This window comes from Rousettus aegyptiacus, unplaced genomic scaffold (genome assembly GCF_014176215.1).
Source record: "Rousettus aegyptiacus isolate mRouAeg1 unplaced genomic scaffold, mRouAeg1.p scaffold_m13_p_3, whole genome shotgun sequence".
Taxonomy (NCBI): domain Eukaryota; kingdom Metazoa; phylum Chordata; class Mammalia; order Chiroptera; family Pteropodidae; genus Rousettus; species Rousettus aegyptiacus.
Window position 1 is genome coordinate 11,859,395 of NW_023416306.1, and position 18,272 is coordinate 11,877,666.

The window sequence follows — 18,272 nt, forward strand, 5'->3', positions numbered from 1 at the left end:
CGATTATCTTTAGAAATGAACTCAGACTATAAATGTATATGTTCAGTCTCCATCAAACCAAATTCTCTGCTAGCTTTTGTAGCATTAAGGAATGAAATTAATGATCTGTTATTTCCCCCAAATAACCTGGTACCGTTTCAAAGGCTCTGATGTGACTGTATTCAGATCCCAGAAGGCACCGGAGCCCTTCCCACGGGAATAGCTGTCATCGCCGTAACTGCTCTGATCCCCTTCCTTTCACCCAGCCCTGTTGCCGTGAGCAGTAGCACTGTAACTCGGAGCTGATGCCGCTGCGTTCAGCTCTACTTGGAAACATTAATCACAGGTTGACAGGAATAAGATAGAATAACTGCATTTGAGTGTGCTCTTAAAGATATATTTACAGTGCATTTTGGTTGGAACACATCAACTTAGTGAATCTTTTTCTAATCTAATTTAGACACTTCAGGAGGACCTGAGAGAGAAGGAAAGAGAAATTGCTACAGAAAAGAAAAATAGTTTAAAGAGGGATAAAGCCATTCAGGGTCTAACCATGGCGTTGAAGTCAAAGGAAAAAGAGGTATGTCCGATGCACCTCGAGTCAGAGTTTTCTTCATTAGCCTCTGTGACTGGCTTGTCCTGACCTGAACTCTTAACTTCAGCTAAAAAAAAGTTTATGTGAGAGCTGAGTTGGCTGTAGAAAGTGGGACAAGCGTCCTGTAGTCAATTAGAAGTTTTTCTGGAGTGTCTAACCCAGCACTGTCCAATATAAATATATGAGTTATATATGTAATTTAAAATTTTCTAGTAGCCACATTAAAAGAAGTAAAAACAAGCGATGAAATTAACTTAATAATACATGTATGCCAAATATTATCATTTCAACATCTAATCAATGAAACAAAACATTTAACATTTTAAAAAATCTGAAGTCCAGATGTGCTTCCAGCACATCTTAAGTCAGACCAACCGCATTTCAAGTGCCCAGTAGCCACAGGTGGCTAGTGGCCACCATATTGGACAATGCGGGTCTGATTTTTTAAAAGGCAACAGAAAATTGAGCTGAAGGAGTCTGTGGGAGGCAAGGCTATGGCTGTGAGCCAGTTAGATAGCTGTCTGGGTTGTCGCCTTTGGGATCCAAGGTGATGGCTGATGATGCCACACTGTTTTCTTGTCACTGGTATAGCGATCTGTCGTGTCCCAATAACCGTGCTAGGCACAGAAACAAGAAAACCCAGCTCTGCTTGCAAGCCTAGTGGGGAAGAAGACAGTGCTGTGCTCGAGGGAGGTACAGGGGGCTGTGGAAGTGCAGGGGACCTACGCACATTAGGGTGTGTCTGTGGGTTAGGCGGTACTTCGAGGAAAGGTGCCTGAACTGAATTTTAAAGGAAAAGTAGGAGTTGGTTGGGAAGGAAGGCAGAGACAGGGAGGCCATTTTGTACAGAGGAGGAGAACGTTGATCGAGGCATTGAGTTGGGAAAGAGTCCTGTATGTTTTTGGGGAACCAGAAGCAGTTTGAGGTTGACAGAGCATCAGCCGTAGAACTTAAGCGAGGTAAGGGCAGAGGTTGGTCACCCGGGGCCAGCTGGTGGGGGTGGACCCGTTCGTGTTTTGTCGCTTGGGCGGCATGCCACCGAAGGCTCTTCAGCAGGAGGACCGTGATCACGGTGGCATTTCAGAAAGGTCTCTGGCCGTATCCAGAGAGTGGACTGTAGGAGGGAGAGAATGGAGGCCAGTAACCGAGGTGAGCGACACCTAGTTCAGAAAGGCTGAATTAGAACAGTGGTCATCAGAAGTCAGAATGGAGAGGTGGGGCTTATTCAAGAAATAAAATGAGAAATAACTAAATAATTAAAAATGAGAAGTGAATTTGGGGAAATTTGGTGAACCGATGTCGGACTTGAGAGAAGGAGCAGTCAAGGCTGACTTCTGACTGGCCTGAGCAGGGACATGGTCATGCTGCCAGTTCAGCTAGACGTGTAGAAAATGGAGATGGTGCTGAGACGGGGGATGGCGATGGAGGTGGTCAGTCTTTTAGAAAGTATTGACTTTGCGAGGAACCTGGAGGCAGACAGGTCTGCAAGTCTGAAGCTTGGCAAGCGCTCAGGCCTGAGGGGGTAGGTCTTGGAGTCACTCTTAAACAGCTGTGAATCCAAATTCTCAGTGTCGATCCACTTCTCCAAGGAGAGTGGGAAAGAAGAAGGCTGGGAATTGGACCGCAGGGGCCACTGGAATTCCAGGTACAGGAAGAGGAATGCACCAAGGAGAGGGAAGGAAGGGTTGCAGAATTATGGAGCTCACCAGGAAGCTGGTGTCGAAGAAGCTAAAGGAGAGTTTGAGCCATCGCCAGTGTCACAAGCAGCAGAGAGCCGGTTCACAGCGGTGGTTGCAGTTTGTGTCACGTCTTGGGAGTTCAGGGTCCAGCTGAAGTCGGAGACCTTTGATATGCAGAGGCCCCAGTGCTGCAGCAGTTGCGGGTACTGGGAAAGTCCAGGTGTGACCGTGGTAGTTGGTGACTGACTCCGGGGTAGAGGAGAAGTTTCACTAGAAGACAAGGAATTCTGGGAATAGCCAGGCTAGGTGGTCTCTATGGATGATGGTGATGGTGATGGTGATGGTGATGATGATAATAGTAATCATAATACTAGCGGCATGAGCCAGGCATTATGTTAGCACCACTGCGCATCACCTCGTTTAACCTGGCAGCGCAGTGGTCAGGTGGGGGGGGGGGTCCCCATTTTATAGTCGAGGGAATCGAGTCTCAAAGAGATTAAGTCGTGTGCCTGAAGTCATCAAGCCCGGAGATAGCCAAACTGGAAATCCCACCTTCCTGGCTTCAGGTCTTCTCTGGCTGCAAAGCCCTTAATCAGTCACCAGCACGACTCCGTTCAGTAGGACACACACGGGGGCTGTGCAGGGAAAGGAGGAGCCCAGTTGCCTACTTGGTCCTTGTTTTTCACCCAGGTTGACGGACTTAACTCCGAAATCGAAGGGCTCAGTGCTGCCCTTGCTAAAGCCAGAGAGGCCCATCAGCAAGCACAGGCCCAGAAATGCCAGGTAAGTGCTCACTTTAGTTGAAGTGGTTGTCTCTTTGATCCTTGCTCCTGGGGAGGTCAGGACTTGGCAGCTGAAAGGAACCACGGAAAACTCTGCGTGGTCTTCGGCAATAGAAATAGCTCAGCCCAGTTCAAGGAAATCGTCCTCCAGCTTCGGGTGCTTCTCCAGTGCCCTCCTCAACGTGATAGTGATGATGATATTGGTAGCAGTGACAACTGGTCCTCCATGCCGAGTTTGCTGCGTGCCAGTAGTAGGCCGTGCAAGATGTGTGGGACGTCTTATTTAATCGTCACAACCCCGGGGGAAAGGTATTTGTCTCACTTGTGTTTGTAGGGTTTTTGAAGCTCAGTGAGGGTCTGCAGCTTATTCACTGTCACACGGCTAGGAAGTGGCAGGGCCAGGATTTAAATGTAGTAATTGCTGATGATAGCTGGCATTCACTGAACATATACTATGTGCCAAGCCCTCTGCTAAGCGCTCTCCCTGGATTAGCTCAGCCAGTCTGCACAACAGCTCCCTGAAGTAGGCACTGCGGATATCCTGGTACTGCTGAGGAAGTCCAGGTTTGGAGACTCGGGCAGCTTGCTCAGGGTCACAGAAGCGACAAGCAATAGGGTGGGGTTTGACCGCAGAGCCGGTCTCACTCCCCAAGCCTGTGCTTTTACCTGTCATCCCAGGGCTCCCCTCACCTGGTTTCTTCAGTCCTGCCTGCTCCCTACCAGGTGTGTGTTTTAGGCCTTGAAGATCTGACTTGCCTTTTCTCTTTTTTTTCCTCCAGTGTTTTATTGCAAGGACTCCTGCTGGTCCTCCCTATGATCATCCTTTTCTTTTGCTAATTTTAGTTCTGTGTGTTTAATTATTTTAACGTTTTCTTCTCATGTTTCCAGTTTCCCTGTACAGCATGTACCTGTTACTAATAACTTAATGAGTAAAGCTCCATCATCTGAATAAGTTCATACTGCCTAAAACTCTCCCCTCGCACACCTCCACTCAGGTTGTGTTTAGTTATAAAGTAGAAGTTAAATCTAATTTGAGGTTGTTTGAGTCCTAAGATTCATATCCCATGCTTTATTTTTAGAAGAACTTTGGTTCTCACTAAGAATAATTGAAATAATTCGGTTTAAATCCTGATGCACTAGGAGAGACCAGTCTCTGCTTTTGGAAGCTCAGACTTGCCTTCCCTCCCACTTGACAGTGGTTGATGAAACGGAGCTGGGATTACACTCAGCTTCTTATGTAAAAAATAACGAGCTTTAAAAGCTGAATTTTAAGGAAAACCATTTGTATTCACCACTGCTAGAGAAAAAAAATAGGTAGGCAAACGACAAGCAGAGACCCCAGACACCCTTGTAAGCACTGGGGTGACTGACTTATATTGGGCCTTGAAAGGAAATAAGTAAACTTACACATTTAAACGTTATCCAGATTTATATGTACATTTATTAATTTCCTAGCCCTCTGTCCTAGTCCATAGACTTTCAGAATGGTTTTGAGGACTTGTCGTGCACAGAGTTGGCGGGTTTCTTGCCTTGCCATGTGCAGAGGTGAGGACCTGTCGAAACTCCTGAGGTTCTTCGTGTCCTGTTGGCTGTTCCGAGGGCGCTCATTTGGTCTTTACCCACGAAGGCAGCGAGTTTACGATTCGACAGGTTGCTGGAACTTGGACTCAAGTCTGACTGTGGAGTCTGTGTTCTTTCTACCGTTGCGATTGTTCGTGTGAGTCACCGCACACAGGATGCTTATGTTGGTTATTTCATTATGAGGTATACGTAGTTTCCATGTGACATAGATGCTCGAAAATGCATTTTCTCTCCTATCTTGGGGACTTTTGGGGATTTTGATTTGAACTAATTGCAGCATGAATAAAATAGCCAAAGCTCACAGGGTCGGCATCACGCCTGACACTAAGCAACAGCAAGTAATGCAGACTCCTGGAGCAGTCGTCACAGCACAGAGGTGTGAATTCCAGGCGCAGGTGCCTTGCTGTCACGGTTACAGTGTGGGCTGGCTCTGCCCATTCAAAAGCATGTGTATTTTTTACCCATTGAAAAAACATATTTTCAAATTGGAAATGACATTATATCTTCTCTCCTCCCTGCCCAGCTATATAAAAGTAAAATTGTATATTGTCGGAAATTTATGGAACAACTAAAATAGTGGGAAAAGGTTGATAAAAGTCACCAATGAATTCATGTCCAAAGATGTTCATTATTAACACTTTTGTTAATAGTGCATGTTTATACATACATACATGTATACATACATGTATACATACATACATGTATACACACACATATATAACAGCTTTGAAAAATTAAGTAGGATCCTAATTTGTATTTTGTTCTATAATCTTTTTTTTCATCAAACATGGTATTATCTATAGATCTATCCAATCTTTTCTTTTTTTGTAATTTTTATTTTGAAATAGTTGTAGATTCACATGCAGTAGATTTCTGTATGCCCTTTACCCTTTATGTAATATCTTGTGTAACTAGTCCAATATCACAGTCAGGACAGTCGACATTGGTGCAGTCCATTGACCTTATTTCAGATTTCAGCAGTTTGACAAGCACTCGCATGTTTATGAGTGTGTGTGTGTGTGTGTGTGTATCTCTGCTTTTTTAAAAACTCTTTAAACAGCTGCGTTTAGTCCATTATATGTATATACCGTATTAGTTTTTACTGGGAAGAACATGGGGCGGGACATGGATTTGAGTCCTGACTCTGCCCTTCACTACCTGTGTAATTCTGGACTAGATATTTGAGTTCTCCCAGACTGCTTGCTCATCCTAAAGTCTGGATAATCACACTGTGTCACAAAATCCTTATGTGGGTTAAAGAAGAAAGTATCAGGGTACAGGTTGTAACTCGGTATATGTTAACTCATCCTTAAGTTGCATGGCACATCTTCTAACATAAAAACATGGTATTACTCTGATCATTTTCCAAATTTTCTGCTGGTGGTATTATGCACATAGATTTCAGTTTGTGGAAACTCTCCATATGACCTTTCAGTTGGAAATGAAAGATAACGAAGTAAGTGATGGAAAAGGGGAACTAGGTTTATCTTTCCTGCACGCACTGAAATGGAACTGTGTGTATCACATTTATCTTCACAATAACCCTGTGAAATAGAGGTCGTTACTTTCACAGATGAGGAAACTGAACTTAGAGAATTAACTTCTCTCAAGTCACACATGCTGCTAGAACTTGAACTCTGAGCTTTCTGACTCTTGCCTTTATTAAATGGATTTCTACATTGTGGGGAAGGATGATTTGTTTAATATTATATTTGGCCTTTAGTTTCTGACCAGCTGGAGTTAGGCCAAATGTTTGCCACTCTTTATAAACACCTAACTGAGGAGATGGAATTAAAAAGCAAGGTGTCGTGTAGAAAAAGGTAAAAAACTCTCCAGAGAAGTTTTTTCAAAGGGCCATTTAAGGAAAATTTAATGTGGAACGCGTTTTTATGAAATGACTAGAATGTATGAATTTGAATCCTTAGAGCTTGGATTTTTAAAGAGGCTTTGCCCTCATTACTTGTATGATAGTCATACAGAAATTTCATCACTTTATAGTAACTATTTAAATAATAACCATTGCTGTTCTGTTTCTAACCAGGTCCTAACTCATGCCCTTGTCTCTAGCCATCCCTCCTTGAATTCAGTGCTTGTCTTAATTCCTGGTTGTTTGTTGGTGTTGGAATCTGCACTGGGATGGGCAAGGCAGTGGAAAGAACACTGGCTCCGGAGTCCTGCGAATCACTGTAGTCTGATGACAGGCTACTCGTTTAACAGTTCTGAGCATCAGTTACCTAAAGAGGGATAGTAATGTGTACTCTGTAGGGTTGGTATGAAAAATAGAGATTAATATGTGTGCCTGTTTTTAGCTCCATATGTATAATCAGTCCTTAATAAAAGATAACTGAAAAACGGATGAGCCTTTTCAGGTCGTTTATTTTCTTTTATTTTTTGAGGTGTTTTTTTTTTGGGGGGGGGCCCGTGACTTAACTTTCCCACTTCTTTTTACTTATTTGAATTTTAAAGGAAACTGAAACAGAAGCTTCTATAAAACCTGCTCTGAAGTTTGAATGGAGAGCTCCCTCAGCCTCTGTCGCTGTGTCCGAAGTAGCAGTTGGGGACACGGGCCCAGATGGCTGGGCCGTGGGTGGCTCGGAAGCAGCAGAGCCCCTCCGCCTCCAGACTGCCGAGGTGGTGGCCCACTCTCTGAGACTAGCCTGTCGGTGGCAGCCAGGATGGATTTCCTGGGGAGGCCAGGAAGTTGGAGCCAGTCCCTTTAATCCACAGCCCCGAGTTCTGACCTTCAGAGCTCAAGTGCTGCTTTTGAATTTTTAATCTTGAGCCTCAGTCTAATTCAAGGCAGAGATTTTTAAAAAATAAGTGTATTTTCTCCTGACTATAAGTATTATATATGCTTCAAAAAAAATTTTTTTTCAGAGGACTAGAAGGGAGGAAAAAAGGGAAGCCAGGAAATCACTCAGCCGCTATTAACATTTTTCCTTCTAGGCTTTCTTCTGTGTACGCATTTTATTTTTTAGATCATTTACAATTTGGTCTTTCATTTTTTCATATAACACTGTGACTTAGAAATATATTATCCAACTCTTTGTAAATATAGTTTTAAGATTTCATTGTGTAGCTTGATCATATTTTACTTACCCATTTTCATGTTCTTGCACATTTAGGTTGTTTCTTATTTTTTATTGTTCTAAGTAATTCTGTGATGAATGACTCTGATTAGATTTGGGGCCCAGCTGCGCCTGGACTGAAAGTCTTTATTAGGCTCCCTCCCCCCAGTATTTTGAATTCTTGCCCTGAAATTGAATCCTAGGAATGCGATTATTGGGATGGGTGTGAACATATTTATACAATACACACACACATATATATATTTTTATATATATATCTCAATACACATTCTTGCCAGCATATTTCCTAACTTCTAGATGCTTGGACAGTTCTTAGGAAATGAGTATTAACTGTGTCATTTCACAGTAAGCTGGCCAGCACTAGATATTCTCATTAAAACAATCTCACTTATTAAACGAAAGCTTGTTTTAATTTGCCGTTTTTCATTATTGGTGAGTTATAACATTTTTTTATATGCTCGATAATCACATACGTACTTTCTCCAGTAAACTGTGTCAATGAAGTAAAAATGTACTTGACACGTTTAGGCCTTGGCCTCTGCAGAATCTATAGCCTTTTGAGGCTGCCATTGGTTTACCATCCTGGCCACTTCTTTTTCTCCAGATGACCTTGGATTTGAGCCATTCTAATGTAAGTCAGCATCTCAACATCACCAGGGCTTGAATCCATCTCTGCTCTTCAAATGAAGCTCTTCATTCTACCTTTTGAAAATAGTCTTTTTGAATAATAAAAAAAAAAATATTATAAAAGTTACATGCTCACTAACCATAGAACCTTTGAAAACACAGAGAAGTGAAGGGGAAAAAGTCACTATGTTCCCACCCCATGAAAGAGTTCCCGTCGACATTCTGTGCTTTTCCTTCTCATCATAGAAAGAGTTTTCACACAGTGGTGGTCCCTCGCCCCTTCATACCAGCATCACAACATAAACGTCACCCCGAGTTATTTCAGTCTTCGTATTATTTGTGCTTTGGGTCCTGAATGTTTATGCTAACCCTCCCCGCCCCCAGGTAAAAAGGAGCACAGATTTCTTGGTTTGTTTAATGAGCCTCTCTCCCTCCTCTTCTAGGGGGCTGCAGATTGCAAGGCTGCTCTGCTAGAAAAGGAAGCCCTTTTGGCTGAGCTGCACTCAGAAAACCTCACCAAGAGTACGGAGAACCACAGGCTACGGAGGAGCATTAAGAAGGTCACCCAGGAGCTGAGTGACCTGCAGCAGGAGAAGGAGAGACTGGAGAAGGACCTGGAGGCAGCTCATCGAGACAAGAGCCAGGGAGACTGCACCATCCGCGTGAGCACCCTGTCCGCTTCCGGGGTGGCGGGCAGCGCTGGGAGGCTGCCGCTGCTCGGCCGTTTTTGGGTTTAGGGAGAGATTTGTTGCAGAAAACTCATCATCTGATCACCTAGCCATGACCAGTCCTCACTACTTGATATTTCAGTCCTTTTGTACTCTCTTCCCCCAGCCCAGGCATTATTGGTATCCAGCTGAAAATGCACTTTTCTTCACCATTTTTTTAAAGTTAGTGTTCTCTCTTTAGTGTGTTGCCATGTTATGAATATTTTTCAAAAACATGGTTTTTTTGTGCGGGCATAATATTTCATCACTTAGATGTGCTAGATTTTATTTAACTAGTCTATCATTATAGGACATTTAGGTCATTATACTTTTTTTTTTTGCCTTATAACAAATGCTGTAGAAAACATCCTTATACATAAATATTTATCCACTGATTTTTTTTCCTGATAGAGATATAATTACTGGGTCAAAGAATATGAATATTTTTAGGACTGTTTTACAGATAAACTCAGGTGGTTCTCTGGGAAGATTATGCCATGTTTCCCTATATGAGTGATTTTTTTTTTTAAGACTGTTCTATTCAGTACCGGGTGTTAGCATTTAAAAAATTCTCTCTTAATTTGATGGGCAAAAGATAGTTTATATTTTAAAATTTCTATTATATTTAAATGTAAGTATTCAGCGTCCTGAGAGTTAACGTCCAGATACATGAGCCTTGGTGCAGTTAGGTAGGAGAGGGCCTGAGTTTGAGTGATGATTGATACCTAGGTCGTTGGCGTGCAGGTTAATCGAGTTACCTGCACGAGAGTCTGGGGCAGGCAGCATCATTAGAGAGATCAGAAGGGAGCCATGGGTACCAGAGGTTAGCTCTCTGGTGGCTGCTGTGGTCAGGGGCGCCAAGAGCCATCGTTTGAAATCCTCATGTTAATGTTAACGAGAGAATTGAATACAGTGTTCGAGTAGCTTAACAAAAACTCGAATGAACATAAGAGAGCAGTAATGGAAATTTAGAAAAATAAGAAATTGTTACTTACAGTTTCAGCACTCAAATTACGTAACTCTGGCTTTTAGTGTCCTCCCTCAGTCCTGGTGCAGCTGGGCCCGCATCGAATCGGAGGCTAAACACCGTCTGTCCGTGGATCCTTTCCTCTATCGTGGGCATGTCCCGTGTCGTGTAGACTGTAGAGTAGTTATGTTGAGATGTGCATACTCTTCACCAAATGGATGTCACATGATTTACTTAATTTCTTTCTCTGGTGAACATTTTGGCTATTTAAATAATGCTTCCATGAATATCTTGGGGTATAAAGGTGTTTTCTGTTGAAATCCCTGGATAGATTCTGAGAAGTGAGATTACTGGGTCGAGTGGTGTAAATGTTTTATACTAAACATTATTTGTCCAAAAGGCTGGTCCAGTTTATGTTGGCACCAGCAATGTTGGAGCGTACCAGTTTTTTGCATGTTATTAAGAGACCTCTTCCCTGGATTCATTCGATGTTATTGAACACCAAATGCACCTGGTTTAGTTGCTGATGAAAACCCAAGGCTTGGCCTCTGAAAGTTTCATTTTTTTTGAGGGAGTTGAAAAAATGTTATAGATGACAAAATGCAGAGCAGTTTACAATCCGGAGCTCATTAAGGCAGCTTGTGTGTCCGGTGTGAGAGGTCCCTGCGGGATGGAGCAGTGCGGGAAACCTTCTAGGAGGAGATGACACTTGAGTTGAATGAAAAGAGTAAGAGTTGACTCGTGCCTTTACGGACGAGATGCAGGCAAGACTGGCCGGAGGTCCTTTTATAATGGTGCCGTTTGCATAGTCAGTTCTTACATCTTTCACAATCTAATTTTTTCAAGTTAACAAAACTTGTTAGATAACAGATTTTTTTAGTGTAGGTTAAAATGGCTCATCCCTCTTCTCCTTCACTGTACACACATATGTACTTTTGTTAAGCTACCTGTATATAAAATACGTAATTTTTTTTGGTAATCAATAGCTAGATAGCTACACAGAGTGGCTATGCTATAATTATTTACCTATTCTTTTATTGTCAGACATTGTCGTTCCATAATTCACTAATCCATGTAAACATTGGTGTTTCTAAAGTAATTTCAGGCCGCTGTTGACAAAAAGATGGATTCTTAGGCAAAGGGACGTTTGTTCTTGCCTCGTGTAGCTAAACTCCCGGAAGGACCGCATCTCTGTCTCTCTGAGAGCTGGCTGCCTTCTCCCGCGTCCTCTTACCCCAGTTCCAAGCGGCTAGACCCATCATCGCCCGCCCTGCTGGGATCGCATGAGAGGAAGGAGGACTCACTCTCCACTTCCCCAGCTGTCTCCCTGTCAGGACGGCCAGAGGCGTGAGGTCCTGGGAGGCCCAGCTTGGCTCACGTGCCCGCTCATCTTCAGAAGTGCGCGTGCGTACCGCCATTGTCAGCTTGCTCTGGGACCACATGTTTGGAAGGAGATGAGCTGTGACCCAGAGAAAGTGCTTTTTTGCTTTAGGGCGCTGGGCAGACTGAAACCACGGCTGTGGGCTCTAAACGCATCCCTCAGATGAGCGTGCCTGTGACTCAGAGCTTCTGAGCGTCTGTCTCATCATGACCATGTTTCTACGTCAGGTCATCGATGTTTCTGACGAGATAATGTGGCCGTGGTTTCTTTTTGCATATGTATTGCATCACAGGGGTATCTCTGCTTAACTTCTGATTGTATTCTAAGTGTTTGGTTGTGTCCATCTCATATGCATGTTTTATACCAGATCTGGGGGTCACTGGCTTGTTCAGAGTCTGGGGAAACGTGATAGGGCGGTGCTTTTGCCTGCCGGTGCCAGGCGCATGCAGAGGTTGAGCATAACCACTGGCCCTGTGTGTCTGACCAGCTTGTTCTGTTAACAAGGCTCTTTAACTAGAGCCTTCGACTCACCAGAGGCTGCTACAGTTGCTGTTACATTGAAACGAACAGAAAACTAGACCTTTTAATGGCCTGTATTTCTGCCCTGGCAAAGGAAAGATCCATTCATGTATTCGTCACCACTGAACACTGTGCAGGTCCTTGACTAGGTATGGGGACGAGTCCATGACAGAGATACAAACAAAGTACCACCGGAGCACAGGGGAAGGAAGTGGCTTGCAGGATCAGAGCAAGCTGGGGAAAGTAACTTTTGAACCAGTTCTGAAGTTTGAGTTAAAGCTTGCTAGACAGGCAGGGAGGGGGGTTTTGTGCAGAGGTGTGAGGGTGCATGTAGTTTTGGGGAAACAAGAATGCCCAACTTGAAATATTCTGGTTATTTGAAGCTTTTAAAATTCCTTTTGGTGTTTCAAAAACATTTTCAGAGGTTCATAGGCCATAAAATTAGATGAGATTCAAAATAAAAATAAAGACGTTAAGGTCAAGGAAAAATAACAGTGACTAGTAAAATGGAACCAGCAGTAAGTAGAAATGCAGGTTGCGGTTCATGGAACAGTACTGGAGAGGGGGACCTACATTCAGCTGGAAGCTCCTGGCAGCAAAAGTAAAAAGGGAAATTTAGTTACAAGATCTCCAGTGTCTGTAAGATGAACATGCTTACGATACAAGGACAGCTTTGGCCAGCACTCAGGCCTGAGGGGACTATTGCCTGGGGTAGGTTTTAGAAAGAGTTCTCTGAGCAGTAGACAGTCTTTGACAACACCTCATTCTATAAAAGCAGTTTTGCACAGGGCCAGATCAGTGTCATCCAGGTTGCTAAGCTTGTAAGCATTAAGGTTTTCAGTCCCCTGGGACTATGTCTAGCTGTTTCCCATTATTCTCATTTCTTGGACAACTACAAAATCAGTGGGGAATATAGGTGAGCCTTGACTCAAAGCCTTTGTGGTGGTCCCCTGTCAAGCAGTACTAGATTTTATAGCATTCCCTGAATTCTTTCTGCTGGTAAGCCAACCAGCCATGTTTCGGATGTGATCAAACCATCCTTTGCTCATGCCAAAACCATTTATTGCAGTCTCATTGTGTCTGCATTTAAGCATTTCGGAGGGAGACAATGTCCTTCTGAAAATACAGCTTGGATAGAGGCCTGTGAATGGACTGTGTCTGACCGTGCTTGAACGCTGAGGAGTTTGGCCATGTTTTAATTGTCCGTGGTTGCAGTGACCTAGTGCCAGTTGACTCAGCATGTATTGTAATCTGCAGTTTGTTCATTTGTTTATTCAAAGGACATTTATCGAGTGACTGCAATGGTGCAGGCTCTGTTGGTAGGTTCTGGTGAATACAAGCTTGATTTTTACTTTGGAAGTCTTTTTACGATAAGCAGGTTCCAAAAGTGTCCCTCAGATAGATAGATCCCCTTCGTCATATTATACCTCCTTACCACCAGAGGGACCCATATTCCTTCAAGGAAATCTGGAGGCCATTGCAAAAAACACAAAACCCCCAGTATTTGCAAGTCGGCATCCTTACCGTGATATTTAAAGTGTCCTAGCTTTTGTGGTCTGTGACGGGAATGCTGCTTGGATTCCCATATCCTTTCCCTCACGTCTCTGACTTTGATACATTGTTTGGCTCCAGAGACTTAAGGCTGTCGTTTTAGTGTGCATGCATGTATGCATGCGTTTGATGAAGGTGATGGGGAGCAGTAAATATTTTCGATTTGCTACCCCTGGTTCAGGTGTTCTTTGTGCTCCTCAGGGCGGGTGCAGGGAGAGGAGCAAGTCATAGGCTTTTTCTTCTCCTTTCTAAGCAATGTATATTAGACATCAGTTTAGCCACATTCCTCAGACTGTCTCATGATGCGCTCATCTGTTAGGAGGCCTGTCATCCGCTCCCCTGACAAGCATGTGCTTCAGTACCTGGGCACTTAGCTCTGTGGGGATGCATTTGCTGGCTAAAGCCCAAAAATCTAATTAAAGTTGTACCTGTCGCCCAGCTGGCTAATCCCATGTGCGGGTTTAATTTCAGGGTAGTTTAGCCTGAGCTCCCCCCTAGTTCTCACATGTGTTTGTTGATGGATAGCTCCAAATGAGATTGTGACAGCATTTAGAACATCTCTTGGTGAACTGTCATCAAAATATGGCATTTGGAAGCAGTGTCTGCAGGCTGGTCAGTTAGGGCTAAGACCACAGACCCGAGGCGGTGTGATTTTTACTCAGGGTCAAAATTCTCTTTGCCTTTTTTATTTTTTTAAATCAGGTGTAAAGATTTTGAGTTGACATCCTTGTAGAATAATATGCAGTTTAAATGTCCTATGTTGGAAGAAGTTCTGTCTTTGCAAATTCCAGTTTCTTATAAAAGAGGCTGAATGCAGAGACTATAGGGTCAAACTGGATTTGAGTCCTGGCTCTATCACTTGCCGACTGTTGGACTGGGAGCCAGTACCTTGGCCTCTCCGAGTGGTGGTGTCCATTTTTGGTTGGAAAAACAGATTAGTTGTAGGGATTATATGAGATAGGGTATATCACTTAGCATAGTATCTGGCACATCATAAATGATCAATAAATAGCAACTGTTTTGCTGATGGTGATGATGCTCGCACCTTGAGAGCTAGAAATTTAGCAATTTTAGTAGGTGTCTTTGGAATAGTGGAAAACAGTGCTGGACTTGGATTGGAATCTTAGCTTCTGCAGATCCTTAACTCTAAAACTCTTAAGTCACTTACTTAATGTCTCTAAACTAATGTTTTCTCTCTTAAAATGGGCTTGATTATATCTTTTTTTTTTTTTTTTAGGATTAAATACATGAATAATAAAATATAATGCACGAGAAAATGCCTGCTGTGGGTCCTGGCACTTAGAAGTAGGTGCTCAAGATACGCAGTGTATTTGATTCCTTCTTTCCTCTTTTCCTCTTTTTTAATTGTGTGGCAAGATGCTGGCTCAGGACTTTGAATGACAAACCACTGCCTGCTAGAATCTAATGGATGCTGTTGACTAATAAATGTGGTCTGCTCTTTTACCAGTCAAGTCAACAAGGCTGTAAATTTCTTCCTTAATCAACATTCACCTCTCCTCTGAAGAAGGTGCTTGTCTGTTCCTTTCCAGCTGATCGATCCCTCTAGGAAGGAAGTCAGAGCCCTTTCAGAGTGACAGACTCTGGAGTATGTAGTGGCTCATGCATAGGGCTGCTGGGGAAACTGCTCTAAAAGGCTTTTCCCATCAGTTTTTATAGGGAATTGCTCTAGTCTTGGGGGCGCAAACAGAAAGGCTTCCCTTCATCTCTGCCTCTTTGTTATTTCTGTGCCAGACTCTGTGCTAGGCGCTGGGAGGATAGCACCGAATCAAATCAGACAGAGTCTCTGAAGGAACGTAGCAGAGAAATAGAATAGAAACTCAGACAGAGAGCTAACTAAAACATAGCACGCTAAGTGCTGATAGGGTAGGCCACCTGCTTTGGGAGCGCAGAGACTGGAACCGTGCTCAGAGGGGGCGGGTGGGCGGGGGGGGGGGGGGGAGAAGGCTTCGCAGAGGAGGTGGATTTGAGCTGAGACTTGAAGGGCAGGTCGCCATTTGCCCGGGAAATGGGAGGTGGAAATACATTCCTGATAGAGAGAAGGGGGACATGGATGAGCCTGGACAAGGGGGAACGGTGAGTGGGGCCCGAGGGGAAGGCAGGTATGTGCCTTTGTGTTGTTCAGGTGAGGTTTGGAGAGGTGCAGTGCCTCACCCGGTCCCTGGCAGCTGTTAAGTGACCCAGCTGGGCCTTGACCCCTGCACAGCTTCAGCTCCTTTGTCCATTATTTCCCAGCTTTCTGGTGAAAGCTACGTTGAGCTCCTCGCTCAGAACTTCTGCAGAACTCACAGCCTCACACGCGTTTTCTAGTTCTCTGTGGCCAGGGCTGTCTCATGCTAGTGGCGTCCCTTTATTTTTTAAGCGTATGGATTCTTTGCTCAAATGAACTCTTCTGGGGAGAAAACATATAAAAGTAGAGCTGCTCAGGGTGAAGTGAGGTGGGAGGCTGGGGCTCCCCCCTCTCCCCACCGCGTCCTGCTTCTGCCACGGCCCCGGGAGCCATGAGGCTCCACTGAGCCGGCAGAAGGCCACCGTCTCATACCGATCTGCCAGCTCGTACATCCCTGAGTCTCTATACCTCATTAAGATTTCGGAGAAGTTTCCTTTGTATATTTAAAGGTAACTACTGAGTACTTTGACAAGCTTTCTCACAGTGAACCCTGATAAGGTGGAAATTTGACGGATGAGAACCTTCTCATTCTCCATCTGGCCAGAGATAAAACAAACGAGCTGACTGGAGAAGGAAGAGGGCCTGGCTTTTCATTTCTAATGTGATTCTAAGATTACGGGGATGTTTTATTTTTCAAATAGTCCACTTTTTAAAACTCAGCCTCCTCTAAGAGAGCCCCGATATGCAAAGGCCTCGCTCAGTTCCGTGTCGTCCCTGCGCGTCTTAGAGAAAAATTGCCCGGTACAGTGGAAATCGAGGCCACTCCGTCGATGTTGTCACACAGATCTCGCTGTGGCAGCTCTCACTCTAAAGCAGAGCGGTGGCCTGGTGCAGAGGGGGCTTTCCACAGTCCTTTCCCTCGTCGCTGTGTAACAGGCAAGTGAGACAGACGCACCCAAGGGGACGTGGCAGATTCTTTAGGGTGGTGGCTTCTCGTATTAAAATCCCATGTAAATTTCCATGTTTTCCCCCCCAGTCACCTGAAAGGATTTCTGGAGGCAGGTCCAGGGACATGATAGCCAGCCACACCTGGGCTTTGCTAATTCTAGGACTTCTTGAGCTCAGTTTGAAAAACCACTAGTTTAGTGAAAGGAATGCACAGATAGAGCTGATTTTAAATCCCGATTCCACCACCGTTTACTTGGGTTGCTGCTTTAGCATTTTGGACTTCACTTTCCTGATTGGAAAATGGGTATAATCAGAATATCTGCTGCATAGAGTTATCGTGAGAGTCGAATGAGGCGATGGCTGTAACGTGATCAGCCCTCCCAAGTGCTATAGAGGTTTGTAGAACGGAGTGGCGGGTGGGATTCGGGGAGGATGGTCGCTGAGCGGCGGAATAGTGGGGGAGGGCTCTGTGGAAGAGGCGGCACTCGGATGGGGCCTTGCAGGATTGCCGTGCTGTCCCCTGGCAGAATGAGGGACATTTTATTTTATTTTTGCAGTTGGAGGTGACTGGGGAGAGACAGGCACAGGGCCTGGAGAGTGAGACAAGGCAGGCTGGAGCCTACTTTGGGAGCCTGGAATGGCTGCTCGTTCAGGTAGCTTCATTCTGGAGTTAGCTCGGAGGCCCAGGAGGGTTCTGGGCAGAGACGTAATGATCAGGGGTGTGCATGTGATTTGGTGGGTGAACCCAGAGGCAGACCCGTTGGGAAGCTGTTGCAGTTGGCCCGAGAGAGCTAAGTTCTGAAGAAGGCAGTGGCAGTGGGATGAGGGGGACCAGGGGTTGAGCGTGCAGGGAGGAGCCCCTTTCTGTTTTCTCCCAGGACTCCAGGGGAGGAGGAGCGACTGATCTGGTTAATCAGAGCCCAAGACGTTCCTTGGGGGTCCTTGCTAATGGGTGGGCTGCTGCACCCTAAGGCAAAGACCTGAGTTCCAGGTTCTCCTGGTCTCTCGCCGCAGACCTGGCCCGGCCTGCCGCTTGTTGGGCGGATGGCTCCCTTAAGCCGCACATAGCTGCCCCATTCCAAAAACAAACCAGAACTGCTCCCTTTTATCAGAAAGCCCTGCTCTGGGTATAAGATTTTCAGGTGGTTCTCTGATTCCCAGCCTGCAGAACACTGCGGGCGGTCGAGGTGGCCGGCAGGGCCAGGTCTGGGCTCTCGCGTCCATGTAGAAGCACGAGATCCGCACCCCTCAGCTCTCACGTGCTCTGTGCGGAGGACGTGCTGTCCCTTCAGGCCTGGGTTACCTGTCGGGCGACCAGTTGTGTGTCCAAGGGACAGGGAGGAACCTTGCGGCTGGGTGGAGGGTGATGCCGTGGCCACACGAGGGAACCTGGGAGTGGAGGTCGGCCCGAGGGACATGCCTGGGGAGAAGGGGCGGTGACACAGGTTCCTGTCCCCCTCCTTCGGCGCTGCGCACCCATCTCGCGTTTCCTCATTTAACCCTCCACGGACCCTAGGAGTTTGTATTATTATCCCCGTCTTCTGGAAAGGAAACACTCATGAAGATTTAAATGATCTGTAGCCACAGTTTTTTAGCAGTAGAGCCAGGATTCAGAGCTAGGTCTGTTTGTCTTCACGGCCCAGGAATATTGAAGGAGGTTTGGGGAAACCACCCAAGATTATCAATTTTCAGTTCTGATTGTTTTGCTCAGGCGAGACATGCCGTTTCCATGCCTCCCC

General features: G+C 45.1%; 1 protein-coding gene across 3 annotated transcripts in view; it reads left to right on the forward strand.

The window, feature by feature from the left end:
• Positions 1–18,272, forward strand: part of CDK5RAP2 (CDK5 regulatory subunit associated protein 2) — a 156,725-nt gene that overhangs the window by 42,156 nt on the left and 96,297 nt on the right. For all 3 annotated transcript variants that reach the window (XM_016155936.2, XM_016155938.2, XM_016155937.2), the window contains 3 exons: positions 440–559; positions 2,944–3,036; positions 8,776–8,994. In XM_016155936.2, the coding sequence (XP_016011422.2) occupies positions 440–559; positions 2,944–3,036; positions 8,776–8,994 (432 nt within the window). The remainder of the gene's footprint in view (positions 1–439; positions 560–2,943; positions 3,037–8,775; positions 8,995–18,272) is intronic.